The sequence below is a fragment of the Tursiops truncatus genome, chromosome 15, assembly GCF_011762595.2.
Source record: "Tursiops truncatus isolate mTurTru1 chromosome 15, mTurTru1.mat.Y, whole genome shotgun sequence".
Classification (NCBI taxonomy): domain Eukaryota; kingdom Metazoa; phylum Chordata; class Mammalia; order Artiodactyla; family Delphinidae; genus Tursiops; species Tursiops truncatus.
Genome location: NC_047048.1, coordinates 61,297,298 through 61,317,028, shown reverse-complemented (window position 1 = coordinate 61,317,028; position 19,731 = coordinate 61,297,298). Strand labels below are relative to the sequence as shown.

The window sequence follows — 19,731 nt, the reverse complement described above, 5'->3', positions numbered from 1 at the left end:
CAGGGGCCGGGCTGGGAGGGGGCCTCGGCGGCCCTCCGGGCGGGGGCGGGGGCGGAGCCTTGGGGGGCGGGGCCCTCAGCCTCCGCGCCGGCGCCGATCGTCGGGCGCCCCCCCTTCCTGTGCCCCGAAGTCCGCGGCGGTGGCGTCCAGAGCCCGCAGCCGCATAGAGCCGGAGCCAAACGGGTGGCGGCGCCATGGCGTGCGCGGGGCTGCTCACTGTGTGCCTGATCCGGCCGCCTGCGCCGGAGCCCCCGCGACCCCCCGCGCCCGCGCCGGCAGCCGGATCCGCAGGACACGCGCTCTTCCAAGACGTGAGTGGGAAGCGGGCCTGGGGCGCCGGCGCTGTGGCCCTGGGGGTGGTGTCTCTCGCGGTGTCTCTCCAGGTCTCTGTCATATCTCTCCCTGTGTCTCCCTGGACTCTGTCTCTCACTGCCCCCGTCTCTGCGGCTCTCTCACTCTGCTTTTCCCTGTCTCTATGCCCGTCTCTCTTCCTCCAGGTCTGTTGGGGACCCTGCCGCTGCCTCTGGGTCTCTGCCTCCGCCTCTGGGTCTCTGCCTCTCTCACTCTCTCTCTCTGACCCTGCTGTCTCTGTTTCCGTGTGTCTCCCTTATCTTTATCTCTCAGCCTTTGTGTCCCATTCTGCCTCTCATTCTTTCTCTCTTTATCTCTCCTTGTCTCTGGTTCAGTGTCACTGTCCCTCCTGCCCCCCAACCCGAAACAACCCCATGTATGTGTCTGGCTGCGGGGGGGCGCTGTCAACCCTTGATCACAGGAGCAGTCACAGTGCCCCTCTATGGCAGCCCGGGTCCAGGCTGACCCAGGCAGGGGGGCCTGGAAGAGGAAGCAGTCCCCTGACTCCTGACCTGGTGCTGACCCAGAGTCCCTTAGATCCAACCCAAGGATCCCACAGTTGGTCGGGGCTGCCCACAGTCACTCTCTGTGGTCTGTACACCCTCTCCTGACTGGCAGGTGGCCCTGCAGCCCCTATGGACACCAGCGTGGAGCAGCCTGGCCCGACCTCGGTCACTGCCCTGAGCCCCTTCCCCACCTTTCACCCCAGCCCTCAGTCCGTCCTGTGCCTCTCATGCCCCCACTCCCAGAGGTCCCTGCCAGTGGGAAAGGCTGTACTCCTGCCCCCTCCCCACTGTCCCTAGTGACTCAGCACTTGGCCACAGTCCTCCCAGCTGGAAGGGACCTGACCCTCCCACTTCCCAGATGGAAAAACCAAGGCCTGGAGGGTTAGGGATATGTCTGAGATCACACATGGAGGCAGGGGCACACTAGGGTGTGGCCCTAGGTGTCCTCATTCTCGGCTTAGCACCCCTCCCCCACTCTCACCCCCGTGTGTCTCCAGGCTGCTGGGCTGCTGTGTGGACCCCGAGCCAGTGGCAGACCTTCTCTGAGTCAGGCTTCTGGCTAGGGATTACATTCATCCCTGAGCCTCACTGACCCAAGAAAACAGTCAGAGGGAAGAGGTATTCAGGACCTGGAGCTGATAGGGGCTCTATGTCCAGGCTTTGGCCTGCCCCTCCTTGCCAGGCCTGCTGATGTCCTATTTGCTGGGCTGCTTTGGGTGACCTGGGAGTCTCTGGTCCCTAGGGGAGACAGGGACCAAGTCTTGACTCTGCTCCGTTCTTGTTGCCTCTGTTGCCCTTCCTGTCTGCTTCTCCATGAATACAGTCTGTCCACCCTTGCACGTACACACACACACACACGCACGCATGCATGCACACAGGCCTGCCCAAGACCCTCATACTGAGTTGGCCTCATAGGAAGCCCCAGCCCTGGAAGGGTTAACCCTGGGCTGCTCCCCTGTGTGCTAGTGGGAAAACAGTCACCCACAAAGAAAGGACTAGCCACTACCTGCATGTCAGGGTCTTCAACAAGCTCACAGAGACACAGCCCGGAGTGGGCAGAGTCTGGGACAGACCATAGCCACACAGCAGAGTTGGGGTTCAGGTCTGGGATGGGTGCCCAGGATACTCAGGCCGCATCTTGGCCCATCTTCCCACCTTCCTCAAGCTGGGACCGTTCGAGGGCTGATGCATCAGACAGAACTTGGGACTGACTCTGGGTGTGGGAGGTGAAGGTGCAGAGAGCTGGCTTGGAGCACCCCCCACGAGGCCAGGCCCGCAGAAGTGAGCAAGCAGTGGGGCCCATTGTGTGCTCTTCCTGTGCTCACCTTGCTGGAAAAGCTCCTGCAGGGCCGAGCTGGGCAGGGAGCTGGGACCATGCTGGGCAGGAGGAAGGGAGGCGCAGGGGGCAGGCCAGCCACCTGGGGCTCTGTTGAGTTGGGTGGGAGCCACTTGCCTCCCAGCTCACAGCTCCCATCCATGCCCTTTTGTCCTTTAGGTTTTCCGCAGAGCAGACAAGAATGGTGAGTGTGGTTTCCCCTGGGTCCCACAGTGGGGGCATGGGTGACGGACATCAGGGAGGCTCAGGGGAGGGTTGGGGGTTTGGGGGCACAGTCTAGAATGGAGAAAAATCTTGAGAGGACCCAAATCAGCAGAATGAACCCAGGTGTCCTTCTCGGAGGAAGTGTTGTTTTGAATCAAGTTTGGCAGGATGGAGAGTGGAGGAAATGTAACTTAGCCAGAGGCTGGAGGTGGGGGCTTATTTTCATGCAGTGCCCTGGCACACTGGGGGGTACTTCTCGTATATGACCTTATGTTGTCCTCACAACTGCAAGCTAGGTGAGAATTCTTCACCCCATTTCACAGACAAAGGAGCAGGGGCCCAGAGAGGTAAAGCAGGCTGCCTGAGGTGGTGGGCCTTGAGCCCAGGTCTAATGCGATGCTTGGCCCCAGGCTCCCTGTGTGAGGGGCTTGGAAGGGTGTGGTCATGGAGATGAGGCCCTGTGGGGGATTTTATCTTAGATTTTTAGAGTGCTCAGTAACTTTCCACATTACCAACCATCTGGACACAGGGAGGGCTTGGGCAGGATAAAGCTAGGCCCAGGGAATCAGCTCCTCCTGCCCTGGGTCCTGGGCAGTCTCAGACTCTGGTCTGGCAAAACCTTGAAAGCTAAAGCAGGAGCCATTAGGGGACCCTGCAGGCAGGTTGCTGCGCATAGATGACTCAGAGCAGCCCACGGTACCTTGATTGGCCAGTGGAGGGTCTGAGCTGAGACAGCCCGTCAGCCTTGACCTCACTTTCATCTGGGGGCTTCAGACCTGTTTATGTTTCAGCCTCCTTGAGAGAGGATTGTGTCCCCACCCCTTGCCCCTTCTCCCTGGGTCTCTTCAAATTGGTGGAGACCATTTGTTCCAACCGGTTCATCAGGGCACATGGTCTCATTTGGATCCTGGCATCTTGTCTGGGGAAGTTCAGACCCTCCCCCAGCTCCACTCTCCCCACCCCATCTGCTTAGAGACCTCGCAGGTGACGCTCTCGGCCTCTGCTACATGTGCCCTGCGGATGGGGAGGGCTTTCCCTCCTGAGCCAGCCTGCTGCTACTTACAGGGGCTCCACTCTTAGGAAGATCTTATCTGACTCCCTGTGGCTTCTCTGTGAAGGGCCTGGGTCCAGAGCACAGAGGTCCCCTCCACCCTGGAGCCACACTGGCCAGCCCCGAGTCCTCCAAGTGACATGATCTGACTGTGACCCAGGCTGTTGTTCATTTGTTTCTTCATTTGGCAAACATTGAGTCCGTACCCAGTGCCACATGTGTACTGCCCTGTCCCTTGGGTGCCTGCAAAGTGGGCCCTGTTGCCTTAAATGGGCACCTCTGGGGGCCCCAGCCCTTTTGTCCCCAATGGCCAGGCCTCCCATCAGCTCAGAATCCCATTCCACTTGGCTGGGTGTTTGTGAGATGCTGCAAAGCCTTCAGTGGGCCTGGATCTTGTGGCAGGGGTTCAGCCAGGGTCAGGGATACTGACTTGGCTCTCTGTCCACCCACCCTGCCCAGATGATGGTAAGCTCTCATTTGAAGAATTCCAGAATTACTTTGCCGATGGGGTTCTCAGCCCCGGGGAGCTGCGAGAGCTGTTCAGCAGTATTGATGGGCATCCCGCTGAGTGAGTACTCAAGGGGGATGTGTGCACCGCATGTAGATGTGAGGCCAGGCTGTCCCAACCCCACTGTGTCTCCTGCTGCTTTGGTTCCTTATGGAGGATGAGGGGGGCAGAGGGAGAGGGGTGCCAGGGCTCAGTGCCAACTTTACCCACCCACCTACCCCCTCCCTGGCTCCAGCCTTGCTCATCACACTGCTTCCAGCTGGGACCCCAAAATAGCCAGGCCTGAGTCACCACCTATGGTTCAGCCCACAGGTGTCCCCTCTTCCAACTCCTGCTTCCTGCAGGGACCAGAGGATGCCTGGGGACAGCTGGCCCCCGCCTGCTTCCACCCATGGATGCAGGTGCTTCCACATCTATAGGCCTTAGTGCGAGTTTGCTTGCCTTCTCTCCTGCTTCCTCACACGGGTGCACACACATGCACAGCTATCCCTCCCTCTTACTCCCCTTCCCGCCATCTCCTTAGAATAAATCCTAGGCTCCCATGTCCTCCCATGTCCTCAGGCTTGGGCTGGACCCTTTGTCTGCAGTGCTACCACCTAACCACCACCAGATACTCCAGTCAGATTTCTTCTCCTTCAAGGCCTAACTTAGGCAGCCCCTCCTCCAGGAAGCCCTCCCTGACCTACCAAGTAATACTCCATGCCTTCTCTGCATTTCCGCAGACCTGGGACCTGGCTCCCCCTTCCCAGCTCTAACCACTCCTCTCTGGCCTGTGTTCATATCTGCCTCCCCGGCCTGAAACCCCTTTGGAGGCAGAGAGTGGGACTGAAATTTTGCCCTCAGGGAGTGTTTGGCGGGCTGATAGTACCCGTGTTCCCCCTCTCTGTCCACTGAGCAACTTAACCTGGGGTGGAGTCAGAAGTTGCCTCCTTGTCGGCCTGAGCTGGGCAGGAAGAGGAGAGGAACATTGGCTTCAAAGTCCCAGTTTACCAGGCCCAAGTCAGCGGGTCTGAAGGGCGCCTTCTCTTTTCCCTGTAGCAATTTGGAAACGGAGAAACTGTGTGGTGAGTAGGCCCATGGGAGCTCTTGTCTCCCGGGACCCCTGGGCAGGTGGGTGTGATGAGAGGCTGTTGCTGGTGTCCCATGGAACAGGATCGGCTGGGCTCAGGGTATGAGGCCTGGTTGGCTGCTGGGGAATTCCAGCTTGTAAATGGGGGCGTGGGGGTCCGGGAACCTTTGAGCACCTCCTCTGCCCTCAGACTACTTCTCTGAACACCTGGGCGTCTATCGGCCTGTGCTGGCTGCACTGGAGTCGCTGAACTGTGCAGTGCTCACTGCCATGGACACCACCAAGCTGGTGAGTAGAGGGGCTGGTGGTAGGTGGCCCAAAATGAGGGCACGGGGTGTCTGCTGTGCTGTGGCAGCCTCCACCACTGGGCTCAGGGCTGTGGAGCTAGAGGCCTGGGTTCTAATCCAGGCTCCCACTTTCTGGCTGTGCATCTTTACCTCTCTGGGCCTCAGTTTCCTCATCTGTAAACTGGGCATTATAATAGAACCTACCTCCAGACATTTGTTGTGACAATTAAACGAGAATGAAGGCAGGGATTTTTGTCTGTCTTGTTCTCTACTCTATTCCCAGCACCGAGACCTCTGCCTGGCACGCAGTAGCCACGTCACACCTGGAGCTGCTGCTGCTACTGCTTTTATTATTGACCAGACCTAACTGTTGTGGGGTATGAAGGCCAGCTCCCAGCAGGGATGGGCTGTGGGGGAGGGCACGCTCACACACATCCAGACGCTCGTACTGGTGTGTGGAGCTTGGTTGGGGGGCAGCCTAAGGACATGCGTGAGTAGGCAGGCGTGTGTGCACCCATGTGTTGGTGTCTGTGTATGGACACGTGCGCACAAGCATAAACAGTGCTCATGGCCCGGGCTCCAGGCCCTTGGATGGTATTTTAAAAACACCAAAAGGCACCCCTCCCTCTGTGTTCTTTTTAAGAAATGTCTCCACCTAAGGGGGTGAGGAAGGAACAGTGAGCAGGCCTGGGATTGTGCCTGACCTCACTTTGAGGCTCTCAGCAAGTTGATGATCATCTGAGGACAGGGCTTCCCCTTCTGGTTGCTTTCACATGGGATTTAGTAGTTTTTCAAACAGTTATCCCTTGGGGCCTGGCATGGGATGGGAATCCAAATGGTATATGATGAGGGGTTGGTATGTTATGATGACTTCCATATCTGTGGCCTGGACACAGGTGGGGGCATCGCCTTCCTTGTTGCCATGGAAACAGGGCCCTGGGGGTGGGCCCCTAGACTGGCATTCTCTGAACTGGCACTGGTTAGTGGGGATTCAAACTGCAGGTCAAAGTAAGGGCCCCAGGGGTCCTGACCACCTCCTCCTGGCCCAGAAAGGGGTAGAGGGTGACCCATCACCACACGACTCTGCCAGCTCCAATCACTGAGCCTTTTATTTGGCACTCAATGCCTCTGATAGAGCTGCAGCTCAGCCTGCCAGGTGTCTGCCTCTGCACCCCACCCCCCAGTCCAACATGAGTCAGTTGAACACTTCATGCACCAGCCTGGAGCCACATTCCTGGTACATGGCCCGGGTCATCCAGTGGCATTGGAAGGAACGCAATGAGGCCACCATGGAGCCGCCTGTCCACACTGCTGTGCCACGCCCGGGTTTGGCCACCAGGCGAGGCTGCAGTGCCCCATAACCATGCCGCCGGCACTGGGCTTCCAGCTCCATCTCCAGGCGCTCAGTGAAGCCAGGGAAAAGCGTGGAGCCACCGGCCACCACCACGGTGTTGGCCAGCCGTGTCCGTAGTGTTGTGGGCATCCTCTGCAGTGCCCGGAAGGCCAGGGTGGGCAGTCCCGGCTCAGCCTGGCCTAGCAGACCCGGCTGGAAGATAGGTTCCGGGCAGCGGAAGCGCTCACTGCTGAGGCAGACAGAGCACCCATTGCCTAAGTAGAAACTGACAGGACGGTGGCGGGCAGGGTTACGGAGGTCACCCTCGAAGTCCAGCGACACATAGCAGCAGCGCTTCTTGAGCTGTGTGATGACCTTGCGGGGCAGGGCATGCAGTCGTTGATCGGGGCAGGCTGCCACCAGCAGGTCCCGCAGGTAACGCGACAGAGTACTGCCTGCCACGTCCAGCCGGAAGGTGGCCTCGTGCCACGAGTGACCCGCATAGATGGGTGTGGCGTGGCACACGCCAGCGCCCGCCTCCAAGGCCAGCCCGCTGAACGCGCCGACAGAGCAGAGCGCCAGCAACGCGGTGCTGGCTATGTGGCACGCGGGCACTGCCAGGGCCTCGAACAGCAGCTCGGCCACCCTCTCGCGGCCCGCGGGCGGAGCCGACGGCGAGTCGCTCACCAGCACCGGCCACTGCTCTGGGCACACCCGCAGGCCGCCCACCAGCAGGCGCTCCCACAGCCCCTCCAGCGCCTCCCAGTCCACCACCACGCCGTGCTTGATGGGGTGCGCCCGCGCCACGCCGCCCGCCAGCTCACAGCCGGGCAGCACGGGCCAGTCCCAGCTGGGCACCAGGCTGGAGCTCTTCAGTACCAGGCGCGGCTGCTCCTCGCCCGCGAAGCCCGCCTTGGTGAAGCCCGAGCCCTGGTCCACCACCACCGCGACGCGGCCCAGCGAGGGCAGCCGGCGGACCCGGCGGCTCCCGGACAGCGACGCCACCTTCGGGCCGGCCACGCCCTTCAGCCCAAAGCTCCGCCCCCGGCGTGAGAACCCCGCCTCAGCTGGACTTGATGGTGGCCCGCCTTTCAGCTCTTGGTTCTGCTTCGTGGGCCTACGGCCCCGCCTTTCTGCGCTAGAGAACTATCGCTCTCATTACTTGGGCTCCGCCCTCTGGTCCTGAAGTCCCACTCTTCTGGCCGGAGTGGAGGTCTCTTTTCAGCTCTTGGCTCCGCCCCTGGGCCTGAGGCCCGACCTTTGGTTCGTCAGTCTCCGCCCTAACTGGGCTCTGGCTCAGTCCCTCTTGGTCCTCCTCTGGCTCAAGGCCCCACCCCCTCTCTGAGGACTCGCCTGGGTGGTGCGGCTCCGCCCCCTAAGTAAGCGCTTGCTGAGGTGGACGATGAGAGGGCCGCTTTAAGAGATTGAGAAGCGTCCAGGAGCAGCTCTGAGAATGAAGGGGTCTTGCGGCAATGTTTTCCAGACATATATCCCCCTTGGGGACCCAGGAGTCCACGTCTCAACTGGGCTTGACCCAAGTATTGTAGCTCCTGGTCGTGGAGTTTGGAGGGGGTGGTCAGAGAAGGAAGGAAAAGAACTTGGACTCATTGTGACCTCAGTTCTCAGCACCTGCCGCGCTTTCGCAGCCTCTACCCTGATGAAAACATCTCAGACCCATCCTCTCTCCTGGGACAGGGTCAAGGGCAGTGATTTTGACATCCAGGGGTCTGGCCTCAGCCGCTCAGCCCAACCAATTTGATTCCTTCCCCAAACCACTTCGGATTATCTGATGTGCTCTGGCCAAATGTGCGGCCCCTTCCCTCTCAACGCTGAAGAGAAAGCTCTTAATCATGGATCTCCAGCCACCCTGAAGATCTGTGTGCTTAGCCTTCAAGGGCCCAGGTAGCCCACAAAGGGATCCTACCTTCAGGGGCTTACAAACATGGACTTGAGTTTGAGACTCAGTTCTGAGGCTGACTCACTGTGCACTGAGCAAGTCCTAATCTCTCTCTGGGCTCAGTTACTTCCTCCGAAAGGCGGTCGTCCTCACACACAGGAAATAGTCCACGTCTTGTCTCTGCAGAGTCTCTTTATTCTCTTTAGGACCATTCTGGATGCAAGTTGAAGACCCATTCCGGTGAGCTTAAGCTAAAATACGGACTTTTATCACAAGGGTCTTGTATGTCTTATGGATACCAAGGCAAGGGTGAAATCAGGTTTTAGGAAAAGACTGGAATCAGGGCCTGACTGTCGGCCTGTGGGGGACCCAAGATGTGTACTGGCTCTGCGTTCTGGTTATATTCTTCTCAAGACTGGCTTCAGCCTGTGCACGTTCCTGTAGAAAACATAGTCTCCTACAGCTCCTAAATTACAGACCTAGGGAAGGGGCTGAGAGGACCAGCTTGGGCCAATTGCTTATGCCAGGAGGTGTGGCCACATTGAGGAACGTGATTACCCTGATTGTAACCATGTGGATGGTAGGAAAGGGTCAGTTCTCACAAAGCAGCAGGGGAGATGCTATGGGTAGTACAGCCTCCAGCCTGATGCAGGTGATGTGGTGGTGACACTGACAGAAGTGTATCTTCAGCAGAAGCTGTGCCTGTGGTTTTAGTGAACTGGGACCTTCACCCCTGATGCATCTGCCCCCAAAGGGGGCATTCTGATGTTGGTCTCCAGTGGAATGCAGGCTGCAGGTTTGGCAGGGCTGGAGGGGATAGGGTCCGGAGCTGGGTTTGGGACCCAGGAGAGAGAGAAGCAGCTGGGTCCCGCCCACAGAAAGCATGCAGGGCCTCTTGTGGGTGAATTAGGGAGGTGAACCTCGAATTGAAGACCACAAGTGGCAATATGGCCAGAGCAGGGGTGAGGGTGGAAGTCACTAAGAAGCCCTAGAGGCGAAGACCAAGGCTGGGGGTCTGGACCTGTACATCCCAGTAATAAGTTTGGGCGTTTCCCTGTGCACAGCGGAGAACCAGTGTGAGCTTATGAGCGGGAGCGTGAACTGCCCTACAGACCAGTGGTTTGGAAGAAGCCTTTGGTTGCAGTGTGGGGAAGAGGATGGGACAGGGTAATTTGGGAGACAAGTCACTGAGGTGCCTTGAGGGTTACCAAGCAGAGTGGGTTAGGAGTGAGGGGTCAGAGGACCAGGGACCCCAGCCTCTCCTCCTGGGTGCTCTCACAGGCAGAACGTTGAGTCTAAGCCTCAAACTATGCTGACCGTGAGACCGTCACAGTTCTTCCCCAAGGTGGTGGCTTTTTGCCTGGGACCTTCCCTCAGCTTAAGAAGGACCTGTGAGTGCTGGAGGCTCTTGGAGCTGCCTGGCCTCTGCTGGAAGCAGGCCCCTCCTCCTAGCGTGGCCAAGCCTGGGTTTGCCCAAGCTCTCTTCCATTGGGCCTGCAGAGCCGTCAGGATCTGACCCGGGCCTGGAGCTGGAGGGGAGAGGAGCAGCCTCCCTCCACTGTGGCACGGTGACACCCCCCCCCCCCCCGCCCCGCCAGCCCGGAATAGGGGTTCTGACTCTTGGGTCACAAGAAAGGAGGAAGCAAAAACCGCCTTGGCTCCAGGCCATGGCTGTGGCTCTGCCTTCAATACGCCTGTTCTCCCCTGTCTCGCTCAGGGCCTCAGTTTCCCCCACCCCAACTCTACGCCCCGATGCCTCAGACAGGGAGGGCTACAGGCGCCAGGGTTGCTATGCGCTCTTTATTGGTATGGACTGGGGTCCGGAGGTCCGGGCCAGGCACTCAGTGCCGCGGGCGAGGGCAGCGGCGCCGCTTGCTCGGCTGCTCCTAGGCAGGGTAGGCGTAGCGGCCAGCCTTGCTCACCGTCAGGAGACGGGCGACAAGCCGCCGCCAGCCATGCGCGGCCTTGGCCCCGCCCCCCACGCCGGGCCCGCCCGCGGGCCCGCCCGCCACGCGGCGCTCCTCCTGCTGCAGCCGTGCGTCCAGCAGCCGCAGCAGCAGCTTGACTAGGATCGTCTTCGTTTCGCGCCCACGCGCGCTCTCGCGCCGCTCAGCGCCGTCGCCCGCACCTTGCAACGTGGGCGCCGCCGCCTGGGAGCCCAAGGGGGCGCCCGCCGCGTCCTCACCCGGCCGCCCGGGCCGCGCGCCGGGGCCCGCCGTCGCCTCGGCTAGCTGCTGCCGCTTATCCAGGCGGAAAAGCAGCACGATCTTGGTCTGGGGGTGGGGCAGGGGCGTGAGGGGAAAGAGCACCCCCCCACCTTCCTATCGGGGACCCTCACCCACCCGGGTTCTATCTCCCAGGACCCTGCCCCCTCTACGTTTCCGGGACTCCTGCCATCCTCCCAGCCCGGGCAGGGGGAGGTGGGGGAGGCAGGCACCCTGCCCCCCTCGCCCGGGATCCTGCCTCGCCCCTGGAAACCCTCACCCCCGCCCCTGCCAGGCTGACCTCCTGAGACCTCACTCCGGTCACGTTTATGAAATACGCTGCCTGCCCTCCCAGCCTCGATGCTGAGACCCTCACCCACCCCGGCCCCGGTCCAGGGCCTCTGCCCACTTGAGGAGGGGGAATGGAAAGGGGGCATAAGGGAACTCCTGGTTTCTGGAATACCTGCTCTCCCTTCCGGGTTATTAGGACCCCATCCACACCCACGAGGGTTCCTGGGATCCTCATCCTCAGAAGGGGTTCTCTAACCCCTTCCATGCCCCACAAGCCCTAGAGTCTCAGCATCCCCTCCTGTCCACCTGTCCAGGTCCCCTGAACTCCATCTGCCCCTTGCCCCCCTGGGACTCACACTCGGCTTCTTCCACTTGAGGTGGTTGAAGAACTGCTGTTTCCGCCAGGCCTTGTCCATGTCAGGTGGCCTCTCCTTGCGGGCCTGCTTGGGCACTTTGGTCCTCTTGTGGGACCTGTTGTTTCCCATGGCAGGGCTGGTCACCACTGGGGGGGCCCGGCCCATGCTGCCTCTGCCCTGCCCTGCCCTCTCTCTGGCTGGGGGTCCCTGCCCAGGCTCTGTCCCAGAGAGGCCACATTGTGACCTCATGGGTCAACCTTACCAGCTCCGGGCTCCGAGCTGCTCCTCCCAGAACACACGGGCCAAGCTCGGCTCCATTTACTCTGTCTGTGACTTCTGGCCTTGGTTTCTCAGCTGTAAAACTGGGCTAATGACCATAAGTGAGGCGATGCTTGTAAGGTGCTTAGTGGTGAGGAGAGGAATTTCTGTGACCTGGGTTTGAATTCTGACTCTGCCGCTAACTAGTTGTGTGACCTTGGCCAAGGTAATCAACTTCTGTAGGCTTCAGTCTTTTCATATGCAAAATGGGGTCAATTATGTTTCCTGTAAATTATTACGAGGATTAAATGAAACTCTGCTTAGAAACAGGGCCTGACGCAGAATGGGTGCTTGTGTCAGCCAGGTTCTTTGGTTGTAAACAACAGAAACTGATCAGTCATCTTAAGCACCAGCAAGGGAATTTATTGGAAGGATTTCGGGAAGCTCAAAGAACGGCCAGGAAGTCTAGAGATCAGACTTGGAGAAACCCTGGCCTGTCTGAGAATGAGAGGTCCCAGCCCCACCTCTGTCCCTGCCCATCTGACGGCTGAATTGAGGCAGGTTATGGGCAGAAGACGAAGCCCTTGATGTAGGGTGCCTCTGGAGCCCCTTGTGGAGGGGCCACCACAGCTCCCCAGGACTCCCACCCTGTACTGTGTGTGTAGGTGGAGTGGGCACGTTTCTTGTTAGAATTATGTTTGACAATGAAAACAATGGCAGTTCTTTATTGAGAACTTATGTGCCAGGTACTAGGCTGAGCCCTAGGTAGGCGATAACTCACTGGAGCCTCTCAACAGCTCAGCGAGATGGCTATTACCATCCCTGTTTTATAGGTGAGGAAACTGAGGCACAAGGAGATGAAGGTAGCTGGGGAGTCTCTGAGCGTTCCAGGTGGGCAGCACAGGGCCTGGCACATGGTGGTCCTCCCTGTCTCTGCCTGCCTTGGCAAGGGCTGGGGGGAAATGGCAGTGTAGACAGGGATCAGTGCTGGTGTGTGTGTGTGAGGCCAGCGACCTGCTGTCTTGTATCTGCAGCTCCTAGTAAGAGGTGCTCAGTAAATGTTTGTTGCATGGATGAGTGAATGAATGAATGGATGAATGAATGAATACTAAGCCTGTGAGTTTGGGGCCAGCTGGTGAGTATGGCACCATATCACACTGTCATTTTGCCTCGTGGGTCAAAATTGCCCTGCCCCACCCGACCCAGCCCAGTCTAGCTGTGCCTGCGGCCTCACTGGCTGAAGGTGGGAGCCCCACCAGGGAAAGGGCCTTGAGGGCCAGACAATGGCAGATGCTTCTCTGTGAGCTGGCCTCATACCTCCCAGTAAGACAGGCCAGGCCCAGACAAGGAGGGGGTCTGGGGTCTGCTCCCCACCGAGTCCCAGTGCCTTTCTGCTTATGCCAGGTCTGCATGTCCTCTGCTCTTTAGGCTGCCACTGTTGCTCTGGTGAGCAGGGGGTGGGGCGCAGGGGGCAGCTCCCCATTCAGAAGTACATGCTTGGAGCCAGGAGATGCTGACCACGCCCCCTCTGCCCCCAGGAGTATGAGCGGGCCTCCAAGGTGGACCAGTTTGTGACACGCTTCCTATTGCGGGAGACGGTGAGCCAGCTCCAAGCCCTGCAGAGCTCGCTGGAGGGGGCGTCAGATACCCTGGAGGCCCAGGCCCACGGCCCACGGTGTGTGAGGAGCTCCGCCCACCTGCGGGTCCGGTTCATGAATGCCCCTTATCTCCATGTGTCAAGGCCCTCAGCTTTTATCATGTTCCATGTTCTAGCATCCTGGAGCCCAAATTCTTGTTCTTAGGCAGGGAGGCCAAGAGGGGTGAGCAGGGGTGGCTGGCTTTGAGGCTGGGCCTCAGTGTCCCGGGAAGCCTGTCTTACCCACCCAGGCCTGTGCTGGGGCCCCAGAGCTTGGCCCCGTGAGTCTGGGAGCAGTGGGCTGACCCTCCACTCCCCTCAGGTCAGATGAAGAGAGGGTGGAGGTGCAGAGCAGGCCCCGAGGCAGCCGGCGGGCAGGGCGCAGGGCCCTGCGGAGTGTCAGTCGGTCACCCACCTGGTCTCCTGGCTCCTCTGACACAGGTGGGTGTGCCTGCGGTGGGATGGGAGGGCACGGCATCCCCCAGGGCCCCAGTGTTTGCTCCTCCACTTTCCCTCAATTCATCCCAAGAAGCCCCCAGCCTGAGGGGGCCCGTGCCTGACCCCCAGGGCAGAGCTCAGAGGCTGAGATGCACTGGCGGCTCCAGATCAACCGTCTCCAGGAGCTCATCGACCAGCTGGAATGCAAGGTGAGTGGCCGTGTGGCCAGTGCCCCGTGCCTGTGGACCTTTTGGGAATCCACCCAAGCCAGGCACACGCCAGGGACCTGGCCCACGCTCTGCGTCCCTCACAGGCCCCCCGGCTGGAACCCCTGCACGAAGAGGAGTTTACCAAGGGGCCCAACTCGGTGAGTGTGTGAGAGGGGCAGGCAGCTGGGTGTGGGAGTTCGGGAGGAGATCATGAAGTGAGGAGGTTCACGGCCAGCTGCTCCCAGCCTCTGTCTTGTACATATGCCCCCTTCTCCAGGCTTGACCCAGCCCTTGTCCCCTGGGCCTGGCAGGCAGGTGCTGGGTTCTGGCCCTTTGCTCTGTGACCCTGCAGAACTCTGTCCTTCCATGGGCGTCAGTGTCCCTTGTCTACAGTTCTGAAAGCTGGGTCTGGAGCAGTGTGGGCAGAGGCTAACGCGGGCAGGAGGAAGGGGTGCCACACAGCAGGAGAGTGGGGCAGTGGCTGGATCGAGGCAGCAACCTTGGTGATGGGAAGAGGGGATGGAGTCAGGGAAGCTGGAGGCCAGGCTGGGGCAGGAGCCCGACCTCAGGGCTGGCTGGGTCTGGTGCAGGACAAGAAGGGTGGGGTCGTCCTGGAGGCCACAGCAGTCCCTCACCCCATGCCCTGCCCTACCGCATCCCAGCTGACCAGGCTGCCTCTCTTGCCAGCACATCCTCGTGGCCCAAAGGCAGGTGCAGGTGGCAGAGGAAGCCCTGCAGGACTTCCACCATGCCCTGTGCTGCTACGTGGACTTCACAGGGGCCCAGAGCCATTGCCTGCAGTGAGTCCTCAGCCGGGTGGTGGGCCGGCCAAGGTCGGGGTGGGGGGTGAGCACGAGGAATGCTGGGACTGAGCATCCCGGGCCAGGGCTCTCGTTAGACACCCCTGGCTAGGTGGGCAGAGGTGGTGGCAGCCCAGGCCTGGCCTGGCCGTCTCTTTGGCCCTGCAGTGTGTCTGCCCAGAAGATGCTGGACAGTGCCTCCTTCACCCTGTACGAGTTCTGGCAGGATGAGGCCTCCTGGAGAAGGTATGAGTGGTGGTCTAACAGCTAATGTTTATTGAGTATGTGCCCTGGAGTGAGTCAAGCCTGGGTTCAAATCATCCTCTCCTATTCACTGGCTGTGTGACCTCAGGAGAGTTACCCCTCTGAGCCCCAGTGGCCTCCTTTTCAAAATGGGAGTGATCATAGTTCCATCCTCTTATCACCTAAATGAGATGACATGTAAAGAACTGAACACAGTGCCAGGTACAAGGTAGGTGCACAATGAATACACACCTTTACCACTGTGCCACACCCTATGGCATAGGGCCTATGCCACACGCCTTGTGTGTTATTTCATGTAATCCTCCCAGTATCCCAGTGAAGTGGACACTATTGTCCCCATTTCACAGAGGAGAAAACTGAGGCTCAGAGCCACTACGAGGAAGGACTCAGATCTGAAACCAGGCAGCAGGACTGGGTGGGAGTGGGGAGCTTTTAACCATGTGGTCCTGATCCTTGGGGACCAGCTCCAGCCTTGGTCCACCTGCGGCCCTCCCCAGGCACCAGCAGTCCGCCTGCAGTAAGGCCTTCCAGCGCATCCTCATTGACCACCTGCAGGCTCCAGACACCCTCACCACTGTGTTCTTCCCAGGTGGGCTTCAGCTCCAACCCTCTCCACAGCCTTGGGAACTGGGGGGAAGGGCAGTGGGCACCTGATGGCCTCTGACTCCCCACCTCTGACCCTCAGCATCCTGGTGGATTATGAATAATAACTGAGCCTGACCTGCATAAGCCAAGGACCCTGGAGCCCTGCCTGCCTCCTTCTGGAGCTTCTGGACTGGTCAGCTCAGCTCAAGACCAAGGACGCTGCCACCTCCTATACCTGGGGCCTGGCTCTCAGAGGCCTCCCCTCCCAGAGCCAGCTGGCGGAGAATCTCTCAGCCCGGGGATCAGAGACTGGGCTGCTTGCTGTGTATTTCTTTCTTTAACAGTGTATTTTATTGCTCATAGCTTTGGCCTCTGAGGCACTCTGGCATCTGTCTAGCTCAGGAGCCTGGATTCTGGTCCCCTCTGCCCCTGCCTTGCTGTGTGACCCAGGGCAGGTCCCTTCCCTCTCTGAGTGGGCCTTGGGCTGTCTGGCTACCTAGTGGGTGCCTGCTTTCTTCTTGCTATCTCGGGGCCAGGCTTCTGCTCTTCCCCAACCAGCAGCAGAACCAGGGCTGATGCTCAGGGACTGTCCATACCCCCGAACCTCGACCCCCGAGGCTGGGCTGGACCAGTCTGCAGTCTGCAAGGACCTGGGTGTCCCCATCACCCTCCTGGGCTGGCAGGCTCCTGGCTCTTTCAGCACCTGCGGCTGCACCAGAGCCCTCTGCAGGATCCTGGGTTGGTTTGCATGTCATTTGCATATCATTTGCATGCTCATGCCCACCCATACTAAGGGCACTATGGGAAGCCCCAAGGTGACCTTGCTAAGTAGCAATAATTTGGCTCCAGAGTCACCTGCTGCCCCCAGATACCTCTGAACCCCAGCCCAGGACCCCAGCCCAGAGGCAATAAAGGCAGTAGTCACCTCTGGCATCGTGTCCTCTCTCTCCCTTGGCAAGAAGGCCAGGCCCCCATTCCTGCTGATAGTGGGAACTTAATCACGGCCAATCCAGGTTTCCTCAATTCAGGACCCTCTCACCCCACAAACCCTGGTTCTAGGGTCGTTCCTGGGAAAGGAGAATGGACATGGGCTCTGCCTTAATCCATCCCAAATCCTGGGGGTTCTAGCTTCACCCCCCCTTCGTTTGGCAACAGGGTGTGGCATGGAGCTGGGGACAGGCCACAGAGCCCTCTCAGGGTCCCAAATAGCATGGCCGATCCCTGTGAGAAGACCTGTCCCCAGACAGAACCTCCCCCGCCCTTCCAGGCTGGATTTGTCACCACCCCTACCACCTGACAGAGCCATAGGGCAGTTCCAGGAGAACAATGGCTGAGTCGGTGCTGCCAGCTACTGGTGGAGCCTCCTGTGAGCCATCCTGGCGGAAAGGACTTGGGGCATGGAGGGAGGTGACCAACACGGAGGGAGGCGAGAGGTGGCTACACAGGATGCGGGCTCTAAAGGGGAGGCACGTGGCACAAGAGCAGAGGCTGGCCTCTGACCTCGTCTGGAGGGTGTTGGGGTCAGGAGTTTTTAGGCAGAAGAAATGCACAGGTTCAGGCTCTGAGCGGGAGGAGAGCTTGCCTCAGAACTGAAGGAAGCCCAGAGGCGGGCTGAGGCCAAGGCGGGGAGGCAGCAGGGCCTCAAAGGCACTTGGTCTTGAGGAAGCTGTGGTAGGTTTTAAGGGGTGACTGGCCCGTGGGCTGAGTGACATTTCCCCAATGTGCTTGACTGCCCTGGTGGCGCCAGGTCGTGGCTGGGCCCTGAGGCTTGGCCAGGAAGGCAGCTCAGGGTAGATGTCCTAGTTTGGGAGGTTTCTCCCCAGTGACCCCTGTAGGAGTTCAGACTTGGCAGGGACAGACAGAGCTGCTCCCACTGGCCTAGCCACCCAGGCCAGAGAACCAGCACGGGGGTCCCTGGGGGCTCCTCGGCCAGCACTGCACCAGGCTGCACCCCACTTCCTAGAGTCCCAGCAGTTCCTAGAAAGTGCTGCCGGCACCTGAGTCTCTCAGGTCTGGGCAGCTGGAGGAGGTGTCAGTATGTCTTTGCTAGAGAAGAAGGCCATCCAGGAGGAAATAATCCTGCTTTCTGTCCTGTGTTCTAATTCCTTCCGTTCTGTTTCCTTTATGAAAACAGTACCAACAGCAAACCCTCAAAACTAAAAAACTTCCCATTGCCTTCTTTGAACAAAGATGCTGAAATTCTTAAGCTCAAGCTGACACATCTTTGTTTTTTTGCGGTACGCGGGCCTCTCACTGTTGTGGCCTCTCCCGCTGCGGAGCACAGGCTCCGGACGCGCAGGCTCAGCGGCCATGGCTCACGGGCCCAGCCACTCCACGGCATGTGGGATCTTCCAGACTGGGGCACGAACCCGTGTCCCCTGCATCGGCAGGTGGACTCTCAACCACTGCCGCCACCAGGGAAGCCCAAGCTGACACCTCTTAAGTGGGTGCCACCCTTTGCCTGTCTCATCTCACCCTGTAAGGGTGTTCTGAAAGTTAACAGTTTTTTGTTTTTTGTTTTTTTTTAAGATGGGCTGCATCTTCCCTTCCTTGCTGAAGGCTTGGAGGTGCCAGGGAGGGCCCTGCACGTGGAGGGGAGAGTGTCAGTCCTACAGGGTTGGGGAAGGCCTCTTGGAGATGGTGATGTTGGGTTTGAGCTGTGAAAGAATAGTGTAGCAGTCTCCAGACAGATGTGAGGGGCAGACAAGCAGGGAGAATGTTGCAGACAAAGGGAGCAGAAGGAGGAACTGCAGAGTGTAAGGGATTGGAGGTGAGTGGGGAGGCCAGGCCAGAGGGAGTTCGAATGATGTCTTGCAGGTAACGGGGAGGCGGGGGGTTGCCAGACAGGGGAGTGCTGTGGGCAGGTGTGGAGCTGGACTGCAGACAGGAGCCTGGAGTTACAGCTACAGGGAGAACAAAGTTCTGAGCTGGGGCTATGGGGGTACTGAGGGCCCCAGGTCTTTAGGTGTGTCTACCTATCTCTCGCAAGCCCACATTCATTTCCATGCTGATATCCCCCCAGGCTCCCAGGTCTTGGCCACCATCATCTCTGGCCTGAAAGACTATGGCAGCCTCTTCACTGGGCTTCCCTTCTGTACTCCACCCCGCAACAGTCCATTCCCCATAAAGGAACAGAAAGAAGGGGTTTTCAAAACATCACGTGGTGACCATACTCCTCTGGCTAAGACCCTTCAATGGCACCCCCCTACCTTTAGCACCAAGGTCAAGTTTGATTTCTTGACTTGGCATTCAAGGCCCTTAGCAATCAATACCCACTCGCATTATGTGCAGCCTCATCCCCCTAAAACAATCCAGCTGAGCTGGGCTATTTGCAATCTCAGTCCCTAGGTTTGCAACTCCCCTTTAGAACTTTGTTCCCTCGCATCCTCTACCCCATCCACTCTAGAATTGCCTCCTTAGGACTTCCCTGGTGGCACAGTGGTTAAGAATCTGCCTGCCAATGCTGGGGACATGGGTTCGAGCCCTGGTCAGGGAAGATCCCACGTGCCGCGGGGCAACTAAGCCCGTGTGCCGTAACTACTGAGCCTGCACTCTAGAACCTGCGAGCCACAACTACTGACCATGTGCCTAGAGCCCATGCTCCTCAACAAGAGAAGCCACCGCAATGAGAAGCCTGCGCACTGCAACTAAGAGTAGCCCCTGCTCGCCACAACTAGAGGAAGCCCGCATGCAGCAATGAAGATCCGACGCAGCCAAAAATAAATAAATCCAAAAAAAAAAAAAAAAAAACAAGAAAACAACCACTGGGCACCTGCTTTGTGCCAGGTGCTGGGGATGGCAAAATGTCCAGGGCTGGTGACAGCACCCAGGTCAAGGACAGGCAGAGTACTGAAGCTGGGAGATCCTGACTCCTTCTGCCAGCTGCCACCTCTACCCCTTCACCCATTCCCTGCACCTGCCTCCTCGCCTTCCTCCCACCTGTGCTGGTGACTCACCTGCATACATCAAAACCTGTCCTAGGGACTGGGTCAGTGCCAGGCCAGGTGCTGGAGAGACAGCAACAGTCTAGGTGGCTGCCACTGCCCTCCAGCTCTCAGAGAGAAATATGCACACCAAAGCCCCTTAACACAGACCCTGATGGGTCGAAACAAAAGGCCTTCAAGAAGTTATTCTCAGGAATTCCCTGG

The 19,731-nt window shown here is 59.0% G+C and overlaps 3 protein-coding genes across 9 annotated transcripts; 1 reads left to right on the top strand and 2 right to left on the bottom strand.

Annotated features, from left to right (window-relative positions):
- The first annotated feature begins 82 nt into the window (after positions 1–82).
- NECAB3 (N-terminal EF-hand calcium binding protein 3) lies at positions 83–19,594 on the top strand. Of its 7 annotated transcripts, none has more exons than XR_012326264.1 (13): positions 83–311; positions 2,353–2,377; positions 3,908–4,016; positions 4,995–5,020; positions 5,216–5,313; positions 13,190–13,326; positions 13,610–13,728; positions 13,817–13,934; positions 14,039–14,092; positions 14,622–14,734; positions 14,903–14,980; positions 15,346–15,587; positions 15,684–19,594. XR_012326264.1 is itself a non-coding variant. In XM_033840235.2 (13 exons), the coding sequence occupies exons 1-13, from the start codon at positions 195–197 to the stop codon at positions 15,699–15,701; spliced, it is 1,101 nt and encodes a 366-aa protein (XP_033696126.1). In that variant the 5' UTR covers positions 83–194; the 3' UTR covers positions 15,702–17,818. The 7 variants fall into 7 exon arrangements, 5 of the variants coding, with proteins under 5 accessions (XP_033696126.1, XP_033696125.1, XP_004318077.1 ...); XR_012326265.1 differs by having other exon boundaries at positions 13,855–13,934; positions 15,684–19,592; XM_033840235.2 differs by having other exon boundaries at positions 13,820–13,934; positions 15,496–15,587; positions 15,684–17,818.
- ACTL10 (actin like 10) lies at positions 6,422–9,115 on the bottom strand. Its single transcript, XM_073793221.1, has 2 exons — positions 9,101–9,115; positions 6,422–7,791 (listed from the first exon to the last, which is right to left on the bottom strand). The coding sequence occupies exons 1-2, from the start codon at positions 9,113–9,115 to the stop codon at positions 6,508–6,510; spliced, it is 1,299 nt and encodes a 432-aa protein (XP_073649322.1). The 3' UTR covers positions 6,422–6,507.
- C15H20orf144 (chromosome 15 C20orf144 homolog) lies at positions 10,429–11,576 on the bottom strand. The gene is made up of 2 exons (XM_019950585.3): positions 11,394–11,576; positions 10,429–10,815 (listed from the first exon to the last, which is right to left on the bottom strand). Exons 1-2 carry the CDS (start codon positions 11,556–11,558, stop codon positions 10,429–10,431), a joined length of 552 nt encoding a protein of 183 aa, XP_019806144.3. The 5' UTR covers positions 11,559–11,576.
- Positions 19,595–19,731: the final 137 nt, after the last annotated feature.

Excerpts from the sequence above, each read along its gene's own strand:
- NECAB3 (XM_033840234.2), top strand. The coding sequence starts at position 195 with ATGGCGTGCGCGGGGCTGCTCACTGTGTGCCTGATCCGGCCGCCTGCG. Across the intron at positions 5,314-13,189 it reads CCATGGACACCACCAAGCTG|GAGTATGAGCGGGCCTCCAA; the intron begins GTGAGTAGAGGG and ends CTCTGCCCCCAG. Across the intron at positions 14,093-14,621 it reads TTACCAAGGGGCCCAACTCG|CACATCCTCGTGGCCCAAAG; the intron begins GTGAGTGTGTGA and ends CTCTCTTGCCAG.
- C15H20orf144 (XM_019950585.3), bottom strand. The coding sequence starts at position 11,558 with ATGGGCCGGGCCCCCCCAGTGGTGACCAGCCCTGCCATGGGAAACAAC. Across the intron at positions 10,816-11,393 it reads TCAAGTGGAAGAAGCCGAGT|ACCAAGATCGTGCTGCTTTT; the intron begins GTGAGTCCCAGG and ends CCCCACCCCCAG.